Below are 27,709 nucleotides of genomic sequence, written 5' to 3' on the forward strand. Positions count from 1 at the left end.
CCAGACTCTCCTCTCAATCTGGAGAGGCAGCACAGTTCAGTGGCTACTGCACACAGCTGAAAAGCAGGAGATTTGTGTTCTAGTCCTAGCTCCGCTATTGATCTCTTGTGTAGCTTTGGACAAGTCAATACAAATCACGGTGTGCCTCAGTTTCCCCATCTGAGACGTGAAGATAGTTCTACTTACACACCTTTGTAAAGCACTTTGAGATCTTGGGTGGAAGGGCTCCTTGGTATTATTATTATAGGGTTGCACAGCTGTAACAGAGAAAAAAATAGCCCCATATATAATTTAGGAGGCATTTTCTATTGCACATATTACTCTAATTTTATTAACAGATTTTCTGGCTGATGTACCCCTGTCTAACTTCAAATAATTAAAACTGGGAGGGCTGCATATTAGAAATAAAAAAATAAATGTTCCAAATGCACCTCAGAAAAAGCCAAATGCAGCACCAGGCCCCCTGCAGAGGATTCATAGATGATCGTAACAGAGGGGACTGTTACGATCATCCAATCTGGTCTCCTGTGTAACAAAAGCTAGAGAACCTCACCCACTAATTTCTGCATCAAGCCCAGAATTTCTGGCTGAGCTGGAGCATATCTTTCAGCAAGCATCCCCTTTTGATTTAAAGACTTCAGGTGACAGAGACTCCACCATGTCTCTCGGTAAGGTGTTCCTATGGTTAATCACCCAGCATAGCCCTCAAACCAGAAGCATGGTTTGTCACTGCTAACACCTTCTGGGTTTTACATTAAAAACCTAAAGACACTTCTCTACGTTGCAATGACTACTATTTGATCAGGGAGTTTGTTAAAATAAAAAATCCTAAATGGTATAAAATAAGCAGATACAAAAAAACTTTACAGCTTTTCCTGTGCTCGCCATGAGTTTTCTTTCCACGTGCAAAATCTCTTGTAGCATTTCATTTCTTTGCGGGGGAAATCATCAGACAAACCAAAATGATTCTTTTTTCCATGAACAAACTGTTGTGGATCAGATCATTAGCTGATGTAAACTGGTGTAGCCACCAGAGCTTACTGATTTACACCATCTGAGAAACTGGCTCTGCCTTTGCTTCAAGTTCCAGTGTCATCTGGGAAGCAGCACTTAGCCTCTGCCCATTTGAATTTTAACACATGCCCAACCACTCAGATACTGGGGGAAGAAACACTTTTTGCTTCACTCTGTGGGAAGACAATCCTCAAGCCATTCGGGTGCATCCTATCTGCTGCATGCAACCCGGGCAAGCCCCACATAAAGCCTGGGTTATAGCATCACACCTGCCAGGCAGGTTCTCATCTAGATGGAGCTCCACTGTAATTAGCAAGTTTCTAATTTCCAAAATATATATCTATATACCCATTCCCAGCTGTGTACTTTCTGGCAAAATATCTAAGTTGTAGACTAACATAATCCCTGTTGTTTTAGCACCTGTATATGGATTGCGCAGCTGCATCAAATTACACCATCTCGCAAGCATCTAGTCAAGTTCAGCTCACTAAGTCTTCAATTAAGATCTCACCAGCTCATCCCGAGGATAGTTTTATGCCCAGACACTCTGAATCACAAGAGCTGTTCTTTTTTTTTATCTTTTCCAAATCATCACGTCCACCTCGGTGCCTTAGTTCTTTATCTGTACCCACTTTCCTGCCTACAGAAGGGACTCCCTACTGTTTATGTCCAACTAAGATCACGACAATGTCGTCTTCATTAAACTAATCCTAGGATTTCTCTGTCTTTCTCTCTGGCGCCAAATTACTGTGCTTGCTGAAAAAGGAGAAGAAGTCAGTGTCGGTCCGATGGCCTACAGAACTGTTAACAATAACAATCATTCACTTATGAACAATTGCACTTGGGAGGGAAAACAGCCAAAAGGACTCCATCAGTGGGAACGCAAGTGCAAGAAAAAGAACTTTCTGGCAGCTTTCCTATCAAAGCGGAGAGCACAAATCACAGGGAAAGGATCATGCTTTCACGGCTCCAAAGTCAAACCCATCAGCACCAGATAATATTGATTCCAAGAATTAAAAATAAAGGCCGTGTTGCTGGAAAATTCTCTGGAAAATTCTCGCTTCCAAAGAGCCGAGCCGATCTGGGCCCAGCTGGCATTTACCGTAACCCTTTTTAAGGTCACTGATGTAAACTGTTGCCTTGTTTCCAAACAAAAGATTACAGTCTACAAAATCTTAACTACCCTACCAGGCCCTTTGCATTTTCTGCCATCAACTTGCTTCAGAACAGGGGGAGCAACCAGCAGGCAAATATTAAGGGGTTTTATTATTATAGTGAAATGCGTTTCTCGGGAATCAAGGATGCAAATCTTGACAACAGTCCGTAAATCAAAAGGGGACCATGTCTGCTGAAGATTAAATGCAGCATCTGCTCAGTGCAGTCATCTTTTCCTTGCACTGCTATAAACACATGCATTTAAGGTTCTCAAAGTGCTATACAAATATTAATGAATTGCCCCTCTGTGAGCGAGGAATTATTATCCCCCATATACTGATGAGAAACCTGAGCTGCCATACTCCTTCAGGCCAAGGGGAAAGACCAACAATATACAAGAACAAACATGTAAAGGAGCTAAAGCTAATGAGCTGCTCCATGGTGCCAGAGCTGAAAGCTGTCTGCCCTCTCACCACTCCTCTACACCATCAGACACAAGAACCTACCCCGGCTGACGCCACTTAGTTATTTAACCGTACTATGGAAACACTGCCCAGATTGTCCTGTAGTCTTGCCTAGATCTCTTTACCTCCGGCCTCTGACCTGGCAAATTACACACCTGGCATGTGTCCCTGAAATAGGGCAGCAATGCATGCCTTGTCCAGCTTGATTTTCTCGTTGATTAGCAAAAACCAACCTTGCACTGAACCTGTTCAGATCTACACAGGACACTTGATGTGCCAGACTTGAATGCTGCCATTTCAGTCAGCTTTGCTTGAGAGGGTGCAATCCTCCAAGAGACTCTCTTTTTAAAATCTCCTCCCCCGCCCCATCAAGGCCTGGGAACTTTTTATTTTTTATTATTAAGCTTCAGTGGTGTGTCTGGCTCTGGACCAGATACGGTCCCTGCCCCAAGGAGCTGGCAGTGGAAGCATCACAGTAAGGTCTCTGTCGGGACATGATTCCTTCAAGAACCATCACCTCTCTTACCAGCCGCGTGGAAAGGAAGGGGTTTCTCTCCTGAGTGCTCCTAGACCCTGCCAGCATGACAACCTCAGATCCTCACGTGGCAGGCCAGAGATAAAAGAGGAACTTTGTCCCTCCATGTGCAGCACAGTGCAATTGGCCAGGAAATTGCACATTCTTTTGAAGTACCAGGTAGTGCCTGAGGCAGGTTATCAGACAACGGCCTGATCCATTATGGGAAATCCTTTGTTCTGTGCTGTCTAGCAAGACTTCCAGCCTGGCCCTTCTTCTGTTTTTTCTTAAAGTGGCCTGGACAGCGAGGGACGTCTAACAACCACTGGGCACAATTTTCCCTGGCCACGTTTTTGTGTAATTCTTCCCAGCCAGCTTTGGGCCCAGGCTGAAACTCCAAGCCTGTTGCGCGACGTGGCCTGTGAGAAACGCAGTTTGCTTTGAGTGGCTGCATGTGCAGAGATGCAGCCACGATACATCGCACAAGCAAAATTCCACCCCCAAATGTCACAGGAGTCTCCACAGAATCACGGACAAAAGCCTCTTCTGAGTTACTGATTCATTTGTTTGCTAAGCGGCCACAGTACCACCTCGAGCAACATAGGGTTACACACACCCCAGGCTTGACTGCTACCCACATTCACGCTGGAGATCAAAGCAAAGATGGGGAGCTCTCAAAGCCCTGTGCCTAGTTCAGAAAACATGTTATTTTTTTCCCCTTAAGCTATTTTGCAGCCTAGAAGACAAATGAAATATTTAAACTCCTCTGGAGCTTATGATTAAGTGACCCCATTTCTAGCCTGGGTCTATATAAGCTGCGCAAAGCAATTTGAACTGGCAAGTAAAAGTTCCAACCTTTGACTCACAGACATGAAAGAGAGAGAGACACACATTAATGCTGATTGCTTGAGACTGTGCTGTCCTGATTGAATAACCAGTGCTCCCTCCTGCACCTGCAGAGATGTGGGTTGGATTTCACTCAAGCCCAGAGAAATACAAGCCAAGAATGGCTCTCTGCTGTCTCAAAAAGAAAAGGAGGACTTGTGGCACCTTAGAGACTAACAAATTTATTTGAGCATAAGCTTTCGTGAGCTACAGCTCACTTCATCAGATCCGAGAAGCTTATGCTCTAATAAATTTGTTAGTCTCTAAGGTGCCACAAGTACTCCTTTTCTTTTTACGCCTATAGACTAACACGGCTGCTACTCTGAAACCTCTCTTTACGTCAGTGGGAGTCATGCTTGGGGCTGGGTTTGGTCCATAGTGAAAAATTCTCCTCCCTGATCCATCCTGCAGCTAAGAGACCTACAGGGTGGAGTTAGGTCTGCACCTCACTGCGTGGGTAGGACCCACCTGGCAAATGCAGGATATGCAGCAGAGAACCACCCAACGGATCCAAGAATTTTGCTTTGTTCATGGTAAGATTTCTGGTTCTGATCTAACTTACACTGGTTTTCCAACAGTACAATGCATTGACTTCAAAGGAAGCTGTACCTGCTCAAGCCAAGGTTGGATTTGGTCTATAATTTAAAAAAAAAATTAATAATAATAAGATCAGGCCAGGTGGCTGAGAAGAATAAGACAGAGCTAGGTATCCACAGCATCTGGAATCTAATCCCAGTGCTGCCACTTATCCTCTGTAAAATCACAGGCAAGTTACTGCACTTGTATGCCTCAGTTTCCACATCTGGAAGAGGATGATAATATTTACTCACCCTCCTGGCAGGGCATGAGGATGGATTACCTAACATTGATACCACATCTTCACAATGGAAAGTACTAAGTGTCATGATTATTCCTCCTGATTTATGCCAGCATATGGGAGATCAGAATCAGACCCTGTCTTATTCTCTGTTAAACACATTGCAGGGAAAAGTACCTGACATACGGATGGCTCAGGGTCATGGTGCAGGTTGGGTTTATTTCATGCTGTTAAGTTAAAGCTAAACGTCTGCTGATTCAGCTGAAAAAAACCATTGATGCAAAAGAACCAAAAAATCAGAAAAGGAGAAGGAAAAATAAACAGGAAAGGGGGAAAAGAAGCCACCAAAAAACATCTCAAGATCACACAGCCAAGCTAAACCTTTCTGTATGCAGCTGCACACGCCTCGGTGCCCACCGGGAAGAAAGTCTAAATGAAAGCTCTACGGTAACTGAAAGGATGTTGTAATAAGGAATGCATCTTGTCTATTTTTAATTGCAGCTTCTGGTCCAGCCAGCAGCTTCAGAATGTCTTCATTTACAGTATTCCTTCCTGAAATCTGAAAGCACAGGAGGGGGTGAAGGTTAGCAGTTGCAGACTCATTTCAAATCACGCAAATCAAGCCACTGTGATATACACAGATGTGCAGCAAGGTGCTGACAGCCTGCCCGTCTGGTAAAAATCCTCTTTCTGAGACCCAGCTGAGGCTGGGGGTGGTTTGTGTGTTGTGATGAACATGCCTCAACTGAAAGGAGGGGCTTGTATTAAGGCACCTGAGTGCTGCTTAGAAGACCTGAGTTAAATTCCCTCCTCCCATGGCTCAGATCCCCAAATGGGAATAATGTCATTTCCCCACTTCACTGGTCGAGCCGTGTAAAAAAACAGATTTTTCAGCTCATTGGCAATTCCAACAGAAGTTTCAGATTGACTCAAAAATGAATTTTTTCTAAATTTTTGGTGACTTGAAAAATAATAAGACGAAGAAAAAAGAATCATTTCAGGTCACACAAAACATTTTGATTTTTTTTCAGAATTTCTCTCTCTGTTAGGGTGTTTTTCAACCAAAGCTCTTCACCGAAATTGACGTGAATTTGCCACATGTTTTGGTGTCGCCGAATCTGCATTTTCCACTGAAAAGAAGTTTCAGTTGAAAAATTTCACCCCATTCTCCTCGCAGGAGAACAAGAAGGATAAATGCATCCATGAGTGTGAGGCACTCGGAGTGAAGAGAACTTTCCCAGTGCTCTGTGAAAGTGACTCACAACTACATCCAGACCTAGGCATGAGTGGGGAGGGTTTGGGAGCTTTCCATCCACCTCTTTTGCTGTGGGGTGCCTTCTCTCTTATAATTTCATCTCCATGCTTTGTGACAGCCACCCACGTGATCTGATTCAAACAGAAGCAGACCCCGGTTCCCTTTAGGAAAAGCTTTCTCCCCCTCTTTATACAGAGAATATTCCATTGTTCCAAATAACACATAATCATTTTACTAGAGAGGACAAAGCACAGAATCACAAAAGGTCAGGAGGTCATCTAGTCCAACCCCCTGCTTGAAGCAGGACCAATCCCCAATTTTTGCCCCAGATCCCTAAATGGCCCCCTCAAGGATTGAACTCACAACCCTGGGTTTAGCAAGCTCATGCTCAAACCACTGAGCTCTCCCTCCTGCCAACAGCTCCTTCATTTGCTAGCAACCCCCCACTGACTCTGCTTCTTTCAGTGATCTGGTGTGGTCTTTTCACAGATGTGATCCAGACTGGTCCCAAGCTATTTAAACAGTTGCTATGAGATGCTCTGCAGGATCTAGGCAGTAGCATAGCAACAGTTGCAGCTCCAGGATAACTTCATGTGATCTCTGCACTAATAAAGTTATAAAGCTGAATTACAGGAGGCTGGGCGCCTGATTCCCTTCTCACTTGCACCACTTCTACCCCAGTGTAACTTTGTTGATTTCAGTGGAGTTACTCCAGATTTACACAGGCATGAGAGGAGATTCAGACTCATGGGGGTTTTGTTTACTTGCTTTGGATCAAGTGGATGATGTCCATAACCAAAGTAGCCCATGGTACTTTCTTCCAGAGTGTGGGTCATTCCTAACCTCGATGGAGCACATTTCGGTTAGGGGGCATCTTTGCCCTGAGGAGCTGGGGAAAGTACTATTTAAAAGACTGGAATAAAGTATTCTAGCTCTGTTACATACTGTGGTGGGAAGAAAATTCTCATCTGCTGCCAAGAGCTTTTAAGGCTCCTAATCACCACTTGTAACTTGTGGCTGCATGATGAGAGAACATGAGCAAAACCAACTCCTCATTCCAGTGGCCATGTGTCAGGCTGCTTGGACATTCCCCCTTCATCTGTGGCTTGGGCTGCTACAATCTTAGCAACACGCTCCCCGCCTCCCCCTTGCTCCCACAATAAAGAGCATCCGACCCAGCATTTAGTGGGTGGAGTGGGTCATCGTTACCTTTGTCTAAATCGATGATCTTTGCTGGGAAGCTCTGGGCCTGCTCGGCCCTCTCCTTCAGGATGTTGTTTTTGAAATCTGCGTGAGGAAGGAGCGCAGTTCAGAGGCCGGCCTCCAACAGAACATTAAAAGAAAGCAATGCTTTTCCGAGGAGAGGGATGTGAGATCGTTCCTGGCGGGCACTAGGTGCATCTCCTGATCGGTCATATTTGCAGAACTACTCAGACACTGGCAGGGAGGAAACATGTTTCCCCAGCTTAATCACTTCACTGGCACTTATTAGGTCTGAATACTTCAGCGTCCTGCCCTCAGTAACGGCCAAGGATTGCTTAGGTCTGTAGCGAGATGCTCCGGATTACTTGGGTGAAGGGCACCTGGGGGCCTTTCCTGATGTCGTTATTTAAAGAATTTTCCTCCTAGGAAACCTCTCAGAAGATGCATGCCCTCGGCAGGATTTCGTCAGAGTTGTAGGAAGCCACCTGGTGCCACCTGCCCCACTCCCCTGCACAGAATTATATCCCAGATCCCATCTCCTGCCCCAGACCTGCCTCCTGGAACTCCTCTATTCTCTGTTGCTGCATTTCACATGCTTTCTAGTTTTCAGGGGCCCATCTTGGGGTCTCTGTAGCTCAGCCTCTGACTCTGTATCCTATGATTCTCCGAGCAGTACCTCCCTCCAGAGGACAGATTATGGGTAGGCCTTTATTTGGACTGCACAGAACAAAACAGAAAGGGCCAAATTCTTCCCTGAGGTACCAGTGAGTCCACTGACATACCCGGAGACACACAGGGAGTGAGTTTGGCCACCTATGCTCAGCTCGGTACACCAAAGAGGAACAAGATGACTCTAAATGCAATCTTCCCCAAGCTTGAACAATGAGAAGGCCCCCTGATTAACCACCCAAAAAAGGAACTCAAGGCTCCCATTTCAAGCTCCAGTAAAAAGGAGGAGGATCCATCTCCAGCTATGTTACAGGATCCCCCGGGTATGCACACACATCCATGCAGTGACCCTTATGTAAGCCATCACTGAGTCTGGCTTGCATCCCTTTATTTCAGCATGGTTCATCTGACCATGAGATCCAACACTGGGATTCTCAGTCTTCTATACTCTAGGACCCAAGAGTCAGCCACTCCCAACTTCACCTCCTAGGATATTTCTTTGAGTCCTTTTGCCCCTGTTTCCCCTGCACTTCCAAAGAGGAATGATGGTTTGCAGCATCCAGGGAGGACCTGATTGCAATGGACTGAGTAAAATTTGCTACAGTGGAAGAGGCAGGGAATGGGGCTGGCTCATGACCTTCCTCTTTCCTCAACTCAGTCAACTGCTGTTCATACCCTCTTCTGGGAGCGGAGCAAGGTCAAGTGATTAGAGCAGGGACCTCAGAGGCTGGATTTGGGGATTTTATTTCTATCTCTCCCAGTGACTCACTGCGTGGCATTGGACACATTATTTAGTTGGTCTGTGCCTCAGTGTGCCCATCTGTAACATGGGGTTAATGACAAAGTGCTTCGAGACTCTTCAGTGGTAGACCCTAGAGAAGTGGCTTTGTGATTATCATCCTTATAACATCCCTTCCCAGAATGTGGGGCAAATTTTCATCCTGTTTTTGCATCACAGGGCTTCACATTCCCATGAATTTTGCTTTGAGCTGCAGGGTTCAAAGAAGCCCAAAAGCTCAAAGTGAAAGTAAAGAGTTTTGCCCGGTTTCCTCCAAACCCATAAATCAGCCCCCAGCATATCCCAAAACTCCCAGTTACCCCAAAACTCAAGCCCCCAGGGTCAGCCCAAAATGTCTGGCAAACTTGGCCCAAGTTTTAGGTTTGTGCGCTGAGATTTCCAAAGCTGCCTGCAGACTGTGGATGGACAAGTCCCACAGAAATGAATGAGAAACTGGGCAACCAACCAAACCCTTTAGATGGCTTGGAAAATCTCAGTCGTGATTAGTTTGGATCCAAGAGTGGAGAACTGCCGCAGCAGGCATCCTGCTGATTCAACACATACCCAGCCTTATGCCTTCACTTTTGTACTGGGTCAGGTCAGTTGTGTCAGCCGAAACCTCTTTGAGATTCACGTCCTTCCTGACAAAGGGAATGAGGGGGAAAAAAAAATCACCATTTGCCAGATATTTTCTACACTTGGTTCCTTTAACTCTCTTCATTTTTGCAGGTTGTGCCCCACTCTCTCATATCTTTCCCCTCACCTCTGCTCCCAGCATTCCAGCCGATTCCTGATCTTCAAAGGGGGTCATTGCAGAGCTGTGTATTGGGGGATTTCAGCTGTACCACACACATTAAAGCTAAGGGGAGGGCTGTGGTTAAATCATCACCCACTGTTTTGAAGATTTACCCTTTAACAATAAAGACCCAAATGACTATGTTTTAACTGTTCTCTTTCATCACACTGTCCTTTAGGTGTAATCCAGATGGAAAAGCCCAAGGAGATTTCATAGGAAATGGTAACCTTTTCTATACGTTTTTTGGGGACCATTCCAGAGAATTTAATCAAAAATGTTGTACCTCTGTAGGATGGTAGGAAAACCCTGCACAAGGAGCTCATTCTCTATTAAATACTAGAGGTTTTAGAGTATATTCTGTAGAACCCTACAGATAGGGCACAGCATTGAGAGTCAGGAGACCTGGGCACTAATCCTGGCTCGGCCAGGGTATGTCTACACTGCACTGGAAACCCAGATTTGTGGGACCTGGGCTTGTGGACTTGGTGTTTCCAAGCCCATGCTTGAGCATCCACACTGCATTGTAAACCTGGGCTTACAATCGCTGGACCCAGGTCTCACAGCCATGCTAACGCATTCACGCTGCACTATGCTGACCTTCTGACTCGGGTCTGAGGCTTGAGCTGAGTCCACACTACAGAATGACAGGGCTTGGATCCAACTCTGACCCATGCCCCTAGCAGGGTCCTAAGACCTGGGTCCTGTCTGCTTGCTGGCCCGAGTCAGACTGATTTATGTATGGACGGAAAGGGGGCTTGAGCTCAAACCTGAGTCAGAGCCCGAGCTTAGTGTGCAGTGTAGACGTACCTCCACTGTCCTGCTCTGTGACCTTCACCAAGTCACTTTGCCTCGTTTTTCCTCCCACCCTTTGTCTGTCTTGTCTATGCAAATTGTAAGATCTTTGGGTCAGGGACGGTTTCTTACTATATGTAAGTACAGTACCTTGCCCAATGGGGTTCTGATCTCAGTCAGGACCTTGATGTGCTACCATAATACAGGTAATAAAATCCCTAATAAATTCTCTCACACTTTTTCCATAAAGGAAGGGAACACACGACAAAATGGTCTCACAAAAGGGAATCACGCCTCCCACTGAAGTCAGGGGAACGTCACCACCTCTATCCCTCTCCTACAGCATGTCAGCCAAAGGTTTCTTTCTTACAGAGAAATAAATGGAGAAGCACAAGTCCCAGAAATGGGACCAAGGTTCAAAGAAAGTTTAAGGGGACTTTTCGGCACAGGTGTTTGTCCAGGACAATCACAGCAGTGTTTGCACCAGCCCTGTGCACTTTGTGCCTTTAACACAAACTCCTGGGGGGTGTCTTTAATGAAGAGCTGCTCATTTTGAGGCTCAGTTCCCAGTGTGTAAGCAGAGGAAATCCAGCTACTGAGCCAGCCCTCCAACAACCCCGTGCCCATTTTGGTAGGGTTCAAGCTGCTCACCAGGGATGGGGATCCCAATTTTTGTGTACAGCAATGGCCTAATTAGGGAGTGAGCTGCAGGTGAATCAGCGGGAAGGCAGTGAATAAAACCTGTCAATCAACATGCTGGTTACATGACTATGCACTTCACAGAGACACCCTTGGCACAAGTACAGCCCTCCTGAAGCTGGTGGCATTACACCACGTGACAGCACTGAGGATCTGGGCCCATATTCTTCAAGATGGAGCCTTTCACTTTGTTCAGTGCGTATTTACTACAGATCAGGGATTCCTACTTACTCTTCATATTTCTTCACGTTGTACTCGTAGCCTAGATGGGGAAAGAGACACGCAGTGAGCAGAAGCAATGTCACCATTTGACCCAACCCTCTGAGTGGGGCCGAGAGGGCTGCTCACGGAGGGCCTGGCTTTCACAGCCCAACCACGTGCCCACCTGTGTGCATCCCACCTCCATTGCCCCAGGACCAGTCATGTTTTGTTCCTAAATCTCCACCTCTTGTTCCATCCCTCCCAGACCAGCAGATGACTGGCAACCAAAAGCTTTGGTCTTCTTCATTTGTCATGTCTCTCTCTGGTATTTCAGGCGTGGACGTTTAGGGGGGTCACAGCAGAGACAACATGTAACTGTTGGTAGTGGGGGTGGTCCAGTTTAAAGGTTCAGAGGCGGGGAGGTGACCGCCCCATGGTCTGATGACCATCACACCCATCTCACTGAACCGTCTCTCTTCAGGCCCACTCCTGCAAACCCTTTCTACAGAGCAGCGTGCTGGCCACCACGAGTCTCACTGCCTTCAGCACGATGCTCAGAAGCAAGGGCTGGCTCCTTAAGCGGGGTAACACTCCTCGAGACTTTGCCATTGGTGGCCTTTCCCTGCCGGCCAGGCGCTTACCTCTCCTCCGGCGTTTGCGGGTAACGAGCACCACAATGATGAGGAGGATGAGGAAGAGGAGCAGGGTTGCCAGGATGTAGCCCAGCTGCTGGAAGAAGTGTACCCGGCTCTCGGGGATGATGACGTTGATCACGTTATGGCCCCTGCCTAGGTTTGGATCTGGGGTTGGCGAGAGAAAGCAAAGCAGAATAAAATGGCGGCGCCCACGTGTCTGGAGCAAAGCAGAACACAGATGGGGGGGCCCGGTTCAAAGGTAAATCCTTTTTGGTGACGACTTTGGAACCTAACCATGCCCCAGCATGGGGAAGGAGAGAAATGCTGGCCTCTTTTAAATGCTGTTGTGCATCAGGGCACAGAACGGCAGCCATTTCCACCCCAGAAATGGCTGCACTTCAGTGAGGAATGAGTGAGCCCCATAGATACAGGCTGTAATGGCCAGTGGGAGCCTTTTCGATGAAAGGGGTCCCGTTAGAGAGAGGCCTGAGACAAAGCTAGCCCCACGTCCGAACAGCCTCTCGTCACGTGGGAACTGGCTCCAGAGCTGGCTCGCCTCATCTGCATGAAGGGACGAACTAAAACCCCAAACCAAATGCACTGCCCCTGTTGGGCCTACAGATTTACCTTCCCTGGGAGCAAGTTTATGGAGTGTCACAATAATCGATGGTATTGTGCTGACGGAACAGGTGCAAAAAGGGGGACAGGGAGACAGAGTGAGTCCAAACTAAAAGGCCTCCTGCTATAATTCAAGGGCTGCGTAAAGCTCATGCCGGGTAAACAAGAGATGTGTGGGACCAGAACTCAGTGACCCAAAACCGGGGTGCAGGAAATTACGGTCTAATTGGTGAACAACATAATAAGGGGCGACTCCACCATCACTCCCTTTTGGGGCTCTTAACAAGAAAAGACCTTTCGGGGGAAATTAGCGGAGACGGATGGGCAGAGGAGGCTACTGCAACATGGGTTGATTGAAAGAAGGGGACAGAGCAAGCTTCACCACCATGGCTGCTGCCCCCATGCCCCCCTCCCTTCTGTGTAATACGAGTCTGGCTGAGCTGGCCACATTTTGCAACACTGCTGTACGCCAGTGACCAGAGAGGCAGATAAAAGCAATGCCTGAAATGGCCCGACGCTCATTACAGCTTGCCAGGTCTCAGAGTGGCTGGTAACACCATGCATGGTGCCTGTTTTTTCCCAGCAGTGAGACAGCATGTGAAAGTCAACAGAGCTGCATTTTCTGTCTGTCTGATTCTTTTCTCTTCCTTCTAGGATGAGTTTGGCTTGTTTTGTCTTCAAGGAAGCTGGACTGGACTATAACAGCAACAACTGTTCCAATCCCCCTCAACTAACTTCTTCTCTTTCCCTCAAAAGGACAGTTATCACCATCTCTGTCACCATCTCAGACTGTCACACAAGGGCGGTCCCTTTCGAAGAGCACCCTTCAGCTACAGGGAAAGGGAACAAGGAATGTTGTTAAAATGAAAGCCTTATTCAATACGGTACATTTCAAATGCATTAACCATCTTTCCTTCTTTTCTGGATCTTTAATGAAAGGTTTCCATGGATAATTAGTGGTGATTGCCATGCTGCTGACCAGAGTGAGGATACCAAACCCTGACGCTGTTTAATGCTGGACAGTGGCAGGGTCATAGGCTCACATTAACACCTCGGGCCCCTTGATTCCATCTAAATTAACACAACACACCCCTCTGAAATCTCAATGATTGCTTCTCTCGTCATCTGAGCTTGGAGGCTCCCAACTGAGATTGGGACCCACAGGGCTGAGTACTATACATACCCATGATAAGAGACAGCCCCTGCCTGTAGGAACATATGATCCTAAGGATTATTAACCCCAACTAACAGAGAGGGAACTGAGTCACAGGGAGATTCAGTGATGTGAGCAGTCAGACAGGGCATAGATAGTAGAACCAGGCAGTGAACCCCGCTCCCCCGAGAGTCTGGCCAACTCACTAACCACTAGATCATCCGCCCTCTCTGCTGCATAAGGCATTAATAATCATTCTTTAACATGTGCTCATGTTTAACGCTCCCAAGACTTTCCAGGGAAGCAAACGTGCTGTTAGTGACTCTTGCCGATTATCACTGCACTGCTCCTGTCTAGCAAAGAGGGCAAGTCCAGGGAGAAGCAAAGAGAGCCCCAGGTGCCTCTGCAGGAGAGCACAGCGAGCTTTTCTGGTCGCTTTAGACATGCACTGCACTGCTTCGGCTCCAGACGGCTAACAGATGAAACAGCCTGGCCCTGCCAAGTGCTATAATTTATGGAGTGGAAGGAATTTGCAATGCCCAAGAATGAATTTTCTTTTAAGTAAAACAAAATAAATAACTAAGAACACAGTGAAAAAGCCAGGAAACCATTCCATTTCTGGGCGCAGCCGCTTGTCGATTCCAATTGCTCGTCTTCCAAGCAGGGAAGGGAAACAGGGTTTGTATATGGAAGGTTTTTTCTAGAGCCTGAATAATTGGGTCAATGCTCTCCCTTCCTCCCCCAGAAAAAGAGAAGGAAATATTTGTTTGCAAGAGTCGGGGGGTTAGATAAATCCTGCTGAAGGATAGATAGCAAAGCCCTGAGACACACTGTGCTGTGGGAGACTTCCCTTTGAAGCAGAGTTCAAAACGATGCCGTCTCATGGAGACTGGGAATGTTCACACAGTGCCAGACAAACGCCAACAGGGAATTGTAACCTGAAAGCTGCTTCAGAGTTAAATTCCTATGTTAGTGAGAGAGAGTAAGGGGAAACACCCAAAGAGCCATCGTACCTTGCAGTATATTCAGGCAGAATTCCCTAATGGCTAAAGCAGGGACCAGGAATCCTGGGTTCTATTCCTGGCTCTGCACTCTCATACTCAAACTTCCTAAGTATTCTGGTTCCTCAGTTTCCCCAGTGTCTATATAATAATTAAAAAGGTCCAAGTTCTGCTCACCATTATACCAGAGTCAATCTGGAGTAATTCCATTACTTTGGATTTACACCAGTCTACGGGAGAGCAGAATTTAGCTCCATCTTTTCTTTGTAAGTGTATTTTGGTGCTCATGAGAGTGGGGAGCTAAAAACAGAGACAAATAGCAGGCATTGAGTGGCAGACTTTTCCCCCGCCATCCCCGGCCCACCATGCACAATATTGCCAAGAAAAGAACAGGAGGACTTGTGGCACCTTAGAGACTAACCAATTTATTTGAGCGTAAGCTTTCGTGAGCTAGAGCTCACTTCATCAGATGCATCCGATGAAGTGAGCTGTAGCTCACGAAAGCTCATGCTCAAATAAATTGGTTAGTCTCTAAGGTGCCACAAGTACTCCTTTTCTTTTTGCGAATACAGACTAACACGGCTGTTACTCTGAAACCTGTCATATTGCCAAGAAAGAACTTCCATCTTTCTGCCAGCACTCCTGTCCTAAGCAAAGACTATGCTATGCCAAAATGGAGGGTGATTTTGCAGTGTGGACCAAATGACCATCGAGACTAGAATGAGACAACCGGGCCTGTCTCAGCTGGGACATGATTGGCCCCGGTTTGAACCCAGCTCTCCATTTGTGTCAGCCTTGCCTGTGCAACAAGATCTCCCCTGAGCCTTTTTAGTCATTCCCCGGTAAGGGACATGACACCTCCGGAGTATCGGTTAAGCGCAGCGATGATCGGCTGTCAGAGGAATGTCGCTGCTGAGCGAAGCCAGCAAGTTCATCCTGACTCCGACAGCTGGTTTTGCTTTTCGGGCCATTTGAGAATGTTATAAGCTATTCAGTTCCATCAGTACAGAAATGCAAACGCAGCCAGGGTCCAGAAACTCCACATTCCCTACAATAAACTAAGCTCTGAGCACCCTGACCCAAAGGTCCAGGACCCAAGTTACAGAAGGGCTAATAGGCCAGAGCAAATAGCCCATTAAACCAATCAGCCAAACTTTAATTAAACACTTGAGTGACCCAGGACCCCTGAGCATTAGAAGATGCTAAACTAGTGATGAAAATGAAGAATTGAGGCAGCTGCTCAAGAACAGGTAGGAATCAGGAAACCCACTAGCTGTCTCTGGGTTGGGTCCTGCTCCGGGAAGAGCAGGAAGCGGGACCAGAAATACATCTCCAGTGCTTGTATTATGAAAGTGACTCCTGCCAGGCAGGCAAGGATTCCGCAGGGCAGGCCCAGGCCGAGCACTTTGCTGCTGCTCCAAGCAAGACTGAAATGCCAGCGTCCCCCGCTGATGGCAGCATGTGTGATCGGCCGGTTGGACACACCCTGGCCAGAAAAGCATAATCTCCTGGGGGACATGGTGCCTTGGCTGGTATGTCCGTTGCTCCTGTCCCGAAATGCTCTGCTGGTTGTATGGGGAAGAACCTACCTATATCCTTTTCCTGTCCTTGCAGCCCTGCATAGCGCAGGGCTGGATTCAGCCCTCGCTGTGATGTCTTTTTGACCGCTATAATACTGGAACACACAGGAGTGGTCCACCTGGGAAACCATTTGTTACCAACTTGATAAGAGCAGCAGGACATTCTGGGAAGCGGAGGAACAGCCAGGTGGAGACTTCTGAAAGTCTGATGGAGTCTTCGCTAAGCTTTGTGGATGAAACCCAGTTAGACCTGGTTCAGAACCAGAACACTGAATCTGACCCCTCCTGAACTTTCGGGGAGCTTGAATCCAGATCCAAACAATCCAACCTGGGCCGCTCTCTTCAACGGGCCGGATAGAATATCCACCACCCTCAGACTGAGGAGGAGTTCAGCTACAAAGCCAATGGATGTGAAATTCATATTGCGGCCCCGTCCATAATGAGGGGGAAGGGTCTTTGGTTCCCACGGGGTCAGCGTACACTCAGGGAGAGGAACAAGATCCCGATAATAAGACAAAGAATCTAGCAAAAATGACTGACTTGCTCCACAAGGATGCTGCGAGCGTTAATTAATGACTGCCAAGTGCCCACAATCCTGCGGTGAAAGGCCCTGGTTATGTACATACAGCTTCTGGTTTGGGGGCAGGTTGTTTTGTTTGTTTTTTAAATACACACATCTGGGGAAACTGAGCCAAAAACTTAAGAGCCAAAGTTGATGCCCTGGAAATGCCAACATCACCACCGGAAAATCAAGAGGCTCAGTTCTGTGTGGTCTGATGGGTTTGTCCTCCAGCCCAATCGTGTACCCCTCTTTTATTACCATCGCTACCCATTGCACTGGCCGTTGGTGGCTTGCTCTATTGGGGACGAACTGGGTAACTCTTGTCACCAGAGCCAGGCTTAAAAAAATATTAAAAACCCACTTGCAGAGCCATCAACATCAACTGTGCTGCAGCACATCTCCACGCTGTTAAAGGCGGCAGTAGCTGCCACACAGAGGAAGCAATCGCACGGGCAGATGTTTAAACCAGGTGACAGCACGCACAGTGCGGCAGCTTACTGGTCTTTTGCCTTCCCCTGACATCACTTGCTGGACAGGGCTGGAGTTGGCTTAGCCTTTTGCAGACACTGGGGATTTCACTAACATAACAAAGAATAGATTTGAAACAGTGTTAGGCCTCTTGTGGTTTACTTTATTAAGTATTAATATTATTATTAACACCTAGCTGTTATCTAGTGCTTTTCACCAGTAGATTTCAAAACACTTTACAAAGGCGATCAGCAGCATTACCCGCATTTTACAGAGGAGGAAACTGAGGTCCCAGGCAGTGAAGTGACTTGCCCAAGGTCACTCAGCAGGCTAGTGGCAGAGCCAGGAACAGTATCTCTATCTAGTATACAGTATCTCTTCCCCATTCTAGTTTTCCACCAAAGTGTAAGCTTAGGTGATGTTGCTTTATGCTACAAACAAGAGCCAAACTTGCAGTATTTGTAAATATAGCATCCCCAGCTGCACCCAAGCCACTGCACTAAAGTTCCCTAAAAGAGTTGGTGCTATTTAACAAAAGAGGCGGGCTCTAACCTAGCCAGCAACGCAAGAGTTAAGGCACTGGTATTCCCACACACACGCTCACAAATCAGACTATAAATCACTGAATTCAGCGGGGTTACACACCGAGGCCTCAGTCCTGCAATCTGATCCATACAGGTGGACCCTTAGACATGAAGTCCACAGGGCTCTACATGGATGTGAGGGTCCACTCGCATGCATCAGGATACAGGACTGGGGACCAGACGCACATGCAGCCATAGTCAAAATCCTTTCCTTGTTTCTCTCAAATACGGCATAATCCCGTTTAGTTGCCTCGCTCCGTACTACTCCATTTAGGACAAGGAGGAATAATTAACAGGTTTGTTTTATAAAGAAGTACCTATCTCACAGGCATGTGAGACTTGAGGGAGTCAATGTTTGTAAGGTGCTCTGAGACCTTTGGTTGAAATATATGACAAAGCTGCATGCATTTTCAAAGGGCTGCTGCTTTATTTTAACCCAGGATAACTGATTTTTAGTGCAAAAAATTAAGCAGGGAACAGCCTCCTGACATACCTGCCACCAAAATATCAGAGATGAGATCCCCAGCGCTAGTGTAAATGGGTCTAGCTTCACTGAAGCCTGTGGAGCTGCACCACTTTGCACCAGTTGAGGCTCTGAAGGCCAGCAGAGAACTGAGCATAGATCTGTGAACTGTGCGACAATAAATATGTCGTTGAGATAATAATGGCCAGGTTCTTCTCTCAGTCATGCAGATGTAAGTCCAGAATCATTCCACTAAAGTCAGTGGGTTCACTCTAGATTTATGCGGGTGCAACCAAGAAGCAGAATCCAGCCCAGGTTTCTATTGGCAGCAGGATGAAGTTTCCTGTCTGGAAATGGCTCCAAACCTTGGAGCTATGCCTGAAACTGGAGCTGTTCATTGAGAAAGGTCAGCACTTTGGTTCTGTTATCTCCGGACATTTTCCTTTTCTTTCATGTCTCCCAGAAGATTTTTACAGGGGTGTGCGAGGAGTGGGGGGTTCTGTCACGGCCACTCCCACTGCTATGAAACAGGACCCGCTCCGGCACGCTGCATGGTGTCGATGGGTTTGGAACAGGCACATGAGACATTCCAGCTTCTCTCAAATTCCCATCGATTCAGCAAATTCTTAGCGTGGCGCTTTGCAGGCCAGATGAGCACTCACCGCCCCCAGGGGCCCAAAGGGGGCAAAATTTAGCAGCTGAATCGACTCGCTTTGCTTTAGGCATTAGGCGAGGCATTCAGGCCAGTAGGGCCTGATCCAAACCCTGCTGAGATCCGTGGTCTTTAGATCAGGCCCCAAGTGCACAGCAGCCAGCCCCTCATGGACCTGTTTAGCAAAGGCTCTGAACAGAAATAATCCACCTTATGTGTTCTTCAAATGAGGTGGGGTGGGGGTGATCCTGGGCCTGATCCTTCTCCCACTGCCGTCTCTGCAAGTTTTGCCATTGCCTTCAAAGGGAACATGTTCATCTGTGTCGTGCTTTGCTGTTGGCCAGAGGAGATCAGTGGGGACTACTCGTATGAGTAAACATTGCCCAGATTTGCAGGATCAGGACCCAGCTTGCCAAAGTGGCAGAAGGCTCCTTCCCTTCTTGTATAATACTTTGCACACAGGGCACAGCTCAGGCCTCTTTACCCTTCACTAGCGCCGGTCATCGGAGGATCTCAAAGCACTTGATGAATATCAGCCAATGATGGCTCATGTCACTGCTGCAAGCTGTTCTCTCCAACCTGTGCAAGCACAAAGCGATTACCCTGCTACTCATGTGAGCGCGCGCTGCAGGACTGGAACCTACTGGATTCGCCCAAAGTCACAAAGCCAGTCACAGAGACTCAGCCAGAAAGGGAACCCCGGTGTCCTGACTCCCAGTTTCCCTGCACTGATCCTTAGACTTCACTGTCTCCTTAAGTTCCTCCAGCACACTCTGACCTACAAGACTGCGTTTATCAGTCCAGCTGCAGCCACTGTTCTGATTCATTCACGGAACATAGTAGCTTTATTTTATTGTGTTTAGTCTTGTGCACACCAATGAACTGTCAAGGAGTAAAGAGTAAAAGCAATGGCAAAAGTTTACCAGGGAGAAACAAAAACCATTGAACACAGGAAGAGCAGTCGTTTGCTGCTTAAATGTGAATTAGTGTAAGGTGAGAGAGGGCTCTTGAGCCTGCTTCTTTGACTGGAATAATTAATCCTTTCGTTCTCTTTGCCAGTGACAAACCTCAGTGCAGGACCCAGATGACCGAAACTATCTTGCCTGTATCCAGCACCTTTTCTTCCAACGTGGTTGATAGGCTCAATTAAACCGAAACACATGACACTGGGATCACTTTCCCCACCACTGAAATGCAGCCACTGCTGGGGTGAAACACAGCAGCTATGGGACAGCCCACAGCAACACTAAGCCAACAGTTTTGACGTGCAAACGATGAATATGTCCTCTATTGAAAGCCATCGGACAAGGTAAGGAGGCAGAATGTAATTACCCCACATAAGAATGAGTCTGGATACTGAGGCTCTCTCTCGGTGCTATTCCAAATTGGCCAGGACATTAGTTAGGTATTTCCTCCAGAAGGCAAGAGAGGAGACGCTGCTTGAGCTGTTTTGGGGACCTGATGCAGGACTGAATGACTGGTGAGCTAGTCTGTCTGTATTAAATTGTTTCTAGCTCCTCCCATGTTTTGTCCACCTTCTGCTCGGGGGGTTACCAGTTCACTGACTGCACAAACAAAGAGCAACGCTGGATTCCTAGGGGACCCTCCCTGAAATTGAAATGTAGATCTGCAAAATGGCAGCTGAACGGGACTCCCCGAGCCAAGGGATGGCAGCAAAAAGGCCAGAGGCAGAGAGCGTAATATTTGTGTCCCAGCCTCTATGTAAACTCACCCACGGGCAATCTCTGTTTGATAATGCCTCTCTTTTCTGGGTGCCGACCTATGGCCCAGCAGGGAGATGCAGGCCTCCGTGGCTTGGAAAAGCCTCTTGCTGAAGCAGAAGGGAGCTACTTAAAGATTTATGAAGCACGTTTAAATTCAGTATTAAGCAGCCAATAAATATTAAACCACAATGAATATTTTAAAATGTTAATAAAGAATGATAACCCGGAAGGCTCAAAAATTATTAAACTGGGGAAGGGGGGTTGCCTGTGATGAGTGTGATGGTTCAGGGTTTGAACAGGCTGTCAGAGAGCAGCTCGTCCAGAGAAGAAAATGCGAGATATGGCAAAAAAAGGGGGATCTTGGGGCCTGATTCTCCACCGCCTGGCATGGACACCTGTTCAGAACGGGTGTGAAATGCTCCCACACCAGAATAGTAGCCTTTGAAATGCACTTTGCACCAGTATATGCACTTTGCACCAGCATATACTAGATGCAAGGCAGAGAAGAATCAGGTCCATCAGCTGCAGAGGTGCTGAGCATCTTTAACTCCCACTGACTTCAATGGGAGCTGAGGGCAGGATCAGGCCCTGTCCAGAGGTTCCCAGGGTTTGCTTCAGACTGCTCTTTGCAGACGCTTTCCCCCTCAAGCAATCAGAGCACTCCCCACCCACACAAAGACACCAACCACCCCTCAGAACATAGGGGCAGATTCATTCCTGCATTGACAGAAGGGACATTGTTTGAGTCTCATCTACTCCTGGCTGCAGGGACATGTGTGGGCCCTGGCTCAGGCTGGGGAAGCTCTCAGAGCATTTCAAAGTTGCTTCAGTGGCCTCTGTGGAGCATTGCAGGGATGCCGAGTCACCTGGGTCACGTCCCCTCCCTCCTTTCGGCCTGCCCCAGAGTGTCTCCTGAGGCCAGGTCTGTTGTGGGGGCAACACAAAGCAAGCAGAGCAATCTCTATGCCTGCTAGAAAACTCTCTGGAACTTGAGGCATTCCCTGAGGGCAGGGCCCGTAAGCCTGCTCTGTGACCCCTCTCAGCCTAGGGCAGGGCTATAGCTGTTCACTCCTCCCCGGGAAGAAGGACACCCCACCCTGGGAGGGTCACCTACCTACAGCTGGCACGCTGTTGGGGTTAGTGAGGTTCACCACCTTCTTCTCTCTCACTGGCTCCGTCACGGAGACCCGGAAGATCCTGCGCTCGTGGAGGCCGCAGTAGTGATGGTGGAGATGGCAGGAGTACGTGCCCTCATCTGCGTTCTCCAGGCCCGAAATCCGCAGTGAGAAGTCGCCCAGGGCAAAGGCCGTCTCAGTGATGTTCATCTTCTGCCGGATGAAGAGAGGCCCGTAGGAGCGGCGCTCGCCGGACGCGTACAGGTCTATGAGGCGGTCGGCCCGGTCGTGCGGGACCCCCGGGGGCTGCCTGTCCCAGTGGACCACTTGCTGCTCCTCCTCGCTGTGCCGCTCAGTCCAGATCTGGTTCCGGTTCACGCACGGGAGCACCACGGTGCTGTCCTTCAAGGCAACAATCACGGCCTTCTCGCCATCCCAGTACTTCTTCGCTTCCCTGGCTGCAGAGAGGACACAGGAGGCAGCTGGGTAAACAAGTACAGTCCCATTTCATCTGGAAACAACCCAGCGCACACACCTTATTATACCTTATTGCCCCCGGCAGCTCTGCTGTCTAGACGCCAGCCTTTCCCATGCTAGGAACCACCGAGAATGCTTTCCTGCCCTGCACTGCCACCCGAGGATCTCAAAGTGCTTCACAACCTGAGGCACATGGAGGGGGAGTGACTGGCTCAAATCTCCCACAGAGAGTCTGTGCCAGAGCTAGGAACTGAACGCAGGATTCCCGGGTCCCAGCTTAGGGTGTTAACTGTGAGCCCGTCCCTCCTCCCTCGTAGTTGAGAGTCCGTGGCTAGGTTTGCAGAGAAGGAAGAGCACGCTCTCTCCAATGACTGAGAATGGGAAAACAATAACAGACTTTATCTTCAACATGCTGAGTCCCATCCTCCAAGCGTCTTAGGCAGTCTCCTTGCAGGAAATGCTTTGATGCCCCCAGTGCCCTAATTACTGGGGGAATTACAGGCTCACTGGCTCGCAGGCTGTTCACACTGAGCAATAAAAACCAGAAAAGCAGTGGGGCTCCCGGAGCCAGACTGAGCGTTTTTATTATACGCACAGAAACGTTCAGGGAGCAAGAGAGAAGATGCTGCTTCCCTCCCATCCCCACGCCCACTTATCCGAGTTACCCATACGCTCGCTGGACACTCAGCCCTTCGCCCCTTTCTCGGCACAGGCAGGCAGGGCAGCCTCAGCTCTTTCCCAGGGCTAACAAGACTGGGACCGGCAGGAAAGCCAGACAAGATGGAGGTGATGCCAGCGGGCAAAGGGGAACGTGTACAGCAAGTGGTGTCTCCATCCAAGTGGTGCCATTGGTGGCAGTCCCTAGAAGCTCCCCCTCTTGACACAGCAAGACTCCAACGGCAAAGCAAAGGAAACCTCACAGCTGCCTGGCTGCTAGAAGCCGCAGTGAGCACTGATGTCTTTTGAGGTGCAGCAACATTCACGTGCAGCACCAGTGATCCTATCCCGCGCGGTGCTCTGCCTCCGCACGGACCCCCCACTGATTTCACTGAGGCCCTGGGTGGGAGCAGGGGTCTCCCTCACCAAAGCTGGCTCAAGGTGCTAGCCCTGGGCAGTACCCCTGTGAAGCCAACAAGGCTCTCCATGAGCATAGGGCTCCCGCTGCCCAGAGTTCTCTGTCAGACTGGGGCCCGAGGTACTGGGCATGGGGAGTACCTGCCCCCCGCAGAGGGACTGATGCCCATCGTTTGCATCAGCATGTGCCTTTACCTTTCTCGGTGACCTCCAGCTGGATTTTCACCGTTTCGTACAGGTGGCAGTAGTGATGGTGGAGGTTGCAGGAGTAAGTGCCTTGGTCGCTCTCTGCAACATCTAGTGCAAGAGGAGAAAAAGAACCTTTAAGAGCAAGGTGACGCTTGTCTGCGGCTGTTTATGCAGCACGTCCCCAGGCTTGGCGGTACCGAAGGAGCTTTAGACAAACAGGGCCAACGTCCCACTGCAGTTACATGCTCATTTGAGCTCATTCTTGTTTGTTTGAGTTATTCTTTGGCATTTCAGTAATACCGGCCCCAGCCAAGCTTGTGCTAGGCACTGTAAGAGACCCAAAGAGCGTACAATCTGCATAGACAAGACGGACAGAGAGTGGGAGAAAGGCAGGATTCTTATCATGTTACAGATGGGGAAATGAGGCACAGAGTAATTAAGTGACTCAATCAAGGCCACACAGGGAGTCCACGACAGTGCTAGGACTGGAACCCAGAGTGCTTTACCCATAAGGCTATCCTTCCTCTTTGACACACAGTGATTAAGACTTTCAAAGCGGTTGCGAGGCAAGTTTCTCTTAAAAGGTGGTTACTTTACTTGTGGTTAGAACACTGCATTTCCTGAGTCTCAGATGACATCAGCCTGCCCTTCCCCTTAGGAAATCTCAGTACAAGAGCATGGAGCTACAGCAATGGAAGGAGAGATCACTTTGGCTCCTGGTACCTTTGATCACCAGTGAGAAGTTGCCATCTGCGAATGCATTCTGGGGCATGGCTATCCTCCCTTGGTTGTAGGAGCTATACACCCGCTGCTCCCCAGCCGAGTACATGTCACACAGCCTCTCCGCCTTGTAATCTCCATCCGGGTTGCTATACAAGTCCCAGTGGACCACACGCTGGCGGTCATTCAGACGGTCCTGGGTCCAGATCATGCGGTAACTCTTGCAGGTCAGGACAGTTTGGGACCCAGCCACGGCGCTGACATTCGACACGGACACCACCACGCTCTCGGGGTTCAACATGTCAGCTGGGACTGTGGGCAGAGAGAGGGAGAGGCCGGACTGAGGAAGGATGCATGAAAGCAGCCGGTTGGTCATGGCAGCATGTTCTAGAATCTATGCAGGTCCGGCAGCGGCTCATGGGCGGCCAGGCGGTTCCCCATTCCTGGCCAATGGGAGGTGCGGAGTTGGTGCTTGGGATGGGGGCAGCGTGGAGAGACCCCCCCCTCCCCAGCCATGCCTCCTCCTAGGAGTCGCTGCCGGCCATGTTGCCACTTCTGGGAGCAGTGGCAGGCCAGGGCAGGTAGGGAGCCTGCCTTAGCCCCGCTGCACCGCTGGACTTTTAGCAGCCTAAAATCTCCTGGACTGGCTTCAGTAGCCTCCGGGAGATCGAGCCTGATTCCGGGAGACTCCGGGTCAAACTGGGAGGGTTGGCAACCCTAGTCAGTTCCCATACTTCTAACGATCCTAAAACCAAGACAGAGTAAAAGGGCATCACTTACCTGAATACAAATGAACAATAGACCCTGCTGAAGGAAAAAAGAAAATAATGTTACTGACAAAGCAAATGAGCAAATATTAAATATATTCATAGCCAGCAGCCAGCATCTTTCCTTTATTTTTATTATTCCATCCTTCAGCTCTTCTTCAATATTGTGATTATTTCATATTTATATTGCGCTAGCGCTGATGGCCTCACAACCCATCTAGGTCCCACAGTGCCAGGCCCTTTACAAGCCTAAGAAATGAAGGTCCCTGACCCAAAGAGCGTCCAGAGGATATAAAAAACAAGCAGGCTGGAGAAGGGGGCGGAGACACGGGATCAAAAATATAGCTGGATTTGGTCTTGGCTTTGATAACCTGAGGCATCAGATTAAACTGTGGGCCAGGCGTTTACCATGCTAATTAACTCTCTTCACCACCTTCAACCCCAGCGATCTGGTCTGGCCCTTCCTCCCATCTTTTTCATTATCTGGATTCTCTTCTGTTCATTTTACTCATACGCTGGTCCAGGTGATCATTAGAAAAGGGAGCAAAGTGGATTGGAAACTTATCAGTGGCCTGGTATTTGTGGTATCTTTCAGAGGCCAAACACTGTATCCACCAACCCCCTCCCCCATTGAAATGAACAGGCCATTCATGTCAGTGGAAGAAAAACAGGGATTTCTTCCAGTCCTCGCATTCACCTTTTAATGTGCTGGTCGGGCTAGAGGGGAGTTTATGACCCCAGTTTAATTTCTCCTCAATTGGTCCTACAGATACAGCTTCTCACCTGTTAAATATCTTAATTCTGTTTGGGAGCCACCAGGATAAAAAAAGAAAAAAATGATCAGGCCTTAAACGTGTATGTAACTTACACCTTCTAATGGGTGCAGCCCGCAGACAGGATTTGAACCTGACCTTAAGAGTATGTCCACACAGCAACTGGGAGGCATGACTGCAACTAGACATACCCGAGCGAGCTTTGATTGAGTTAGCTTCCTAAAATAGCAGTGTGGCCATGGCTGCCTGGGCACCTCCCATTGTCCAGTCTGGACTGGGACGGCAGGTACAGACTCAGGCAGCTAGCCCAGGCCAGGGCGCTCCACTGCTATTTCCAGTGAGCTAGCTCTGGTGTGTCTACACATACTGTCCCGATGGCGGTGTAGACATTCTCGGCTAGCCATCACTAAGGGTTTCTCCTGTCTCTAAAAGGGCTGAGGCCAGCATTTTTGGAACTAAGTGGCCAGGGGTCCTGCTCTCAGGCAATCACTGGCCTTTCTGATGCCTGTATGGTGCCTTCCATCCTGGGCCAGTCACAACAGTGCTTTCAGCTGGATTGCAGTCACACACTGCTTCTCAGTTGTAGCTTTGCCCAGAGAAAACTACAGCTTAGCCTCATAGCTCGGAGCTGTGATTAGGGGTGGGAGCATACTGACAGGGACTATCCCTGTGCCCTCACACCACAAAGCCTGGCTTTACACAATGGAAACAAGACCTTGTCTACCACGGGGTTTTTTCCTCCCTAACATTTTCCACCACTGCTACCGACGGGGCAGTTCCACCGCCCGCAGCCACGGCGGGAACGCTAGTGAACACAAGTGGCAGATAGCTGCCGGCATTTCGACCAGCTCACAGTGCAGACTGGCTCTGTGCAGGGTAACACGAGACAGCGGCTGAGCACGCTCATCGATGGGAAATTGTAGGGAATTGCCAAAATACCCACCCTCCCCCAGTGTTCTCTTGCTGAGACGGAGTGTTTATAACCGAACTGGCATACAAACATCACCTTGGTCTCTCTCCACTGGTTCCAACTGTTTAGCTGGTGGTGCTAGGCAGTGCGTCTGACCATGCTGCCATTATATAATAGAGGCTTTTGTTCTGCCTGGTGTGTAGTCAGCCAGGGTGAGGCCCTCAGAGCTGTTCATTTGGAGTGGGAGGGGCCCTGGGGTCTTGTAGGAGGACATGTAACCTTACATCTGGAGGATAAAAGTTCCACCCTTCTCCCACAAATGGTTAGTAAGAAAGGGTGACAAGGCGCAATTGCGTCTCTGCTGTTGCCACACAGACCAGGATCCCCAGGACGGTCCACTGCGATTCCAGGGATCATCCATGGACTGTAGCAGCAAGGGGGTGCTGGATGGCTCATGGAATTAGCAATGGGATATGGAGCCTTCCCCTTGTAGGTCATCTATTTGAACCCTGCTCGGCTCTGTGCTATCTGTGTGAACAGTGTTTGGTAATCTCACTCTGGCTCCTTCTTAGAGGGCATCCAGATTGCTGTCCCAACAGAGACCTGGAGATTCAAGTCCCTTCTTGTTTCGCCCAGGTCAGAGCTGAGCTGAAGTAAAGTGGAGGGGAAGACCACACTGCCACTCTTCCTGTCCTGTGGCTAAACAGAGGACTTTGGCGCCCGAGGCTTTGAAGCTAGCGCCTTTCGGGAGACAGGACAGCAGCACCCATGCTGGAGTTGATGCAACTGAGTTCTAGTGTTTCATAAAAGGCAAAAAGCTGCTGATCAGAAAAGCCTGAATCCCTTGACCGAGCTCGCTGCACTCAGGTGTGTTCCCCTGCACATTCCTTTCACGCTTCACTGCCAGTTCTATTCAGAGAAACCCCATGAAATTCTATCTCCCTAACACGCCTGGCTTCCCCGGGCTAACCCAGTGCAGCCTCTCAGGCCCACATAATTCAG

The 27,709-nt window shown here is 48.7% G+C and overlaps 1 protein-coding gene across 1 annotated transcript; it reads right to left on the reverse strand.

Moving 5' to 3' along the window:
• Positions 1-5,382: 5,382 nt before the first annotated feature.
• MXRA8 (matrix remodeling associated 8) lies at positions 5,383-26,636 on the reverse strand. The gene is made up of 10 exons (XM_077837590.1): positions 26,567-26,636; positions 25,038-25,061; positions 24,261-24,569; positions 23,544-23,645; positions 21,797-22,255; positions 11,884-12,042; positions 11,273-11,303; positions 9,319-9,395; positions 7,314-7,391; positions 5,383-5,408 (listed from the first exon to the last, which is right to left on the reverse strand). The coding sequence occupies exons 1-10, from the start codon at positions 26,634-26,636 to the stop codon at positions 5,383-5,385; spliced, it is 1,335 nt and encodes a 444-aa protein (XP_077693716.1).
• Positions 26,637-27,709: the final 1,073 nt, after the last annotated feature.

The sequence above is a fragment of the Eretmochelys imbricata genome, chromosome 18 (assembly GCF_965152235.1).
Source record: "Eretmochelys imbricata isolate rEreImb1 chromosome 18, rEreImb1.hap1, whole genome shotgun sequence".
Lineage (NCBI taxonomy): Eukaryota > Metazoa > Chordata > Testudines > Cheloniidae > Eretmochelys > Eretmochelys imbricata.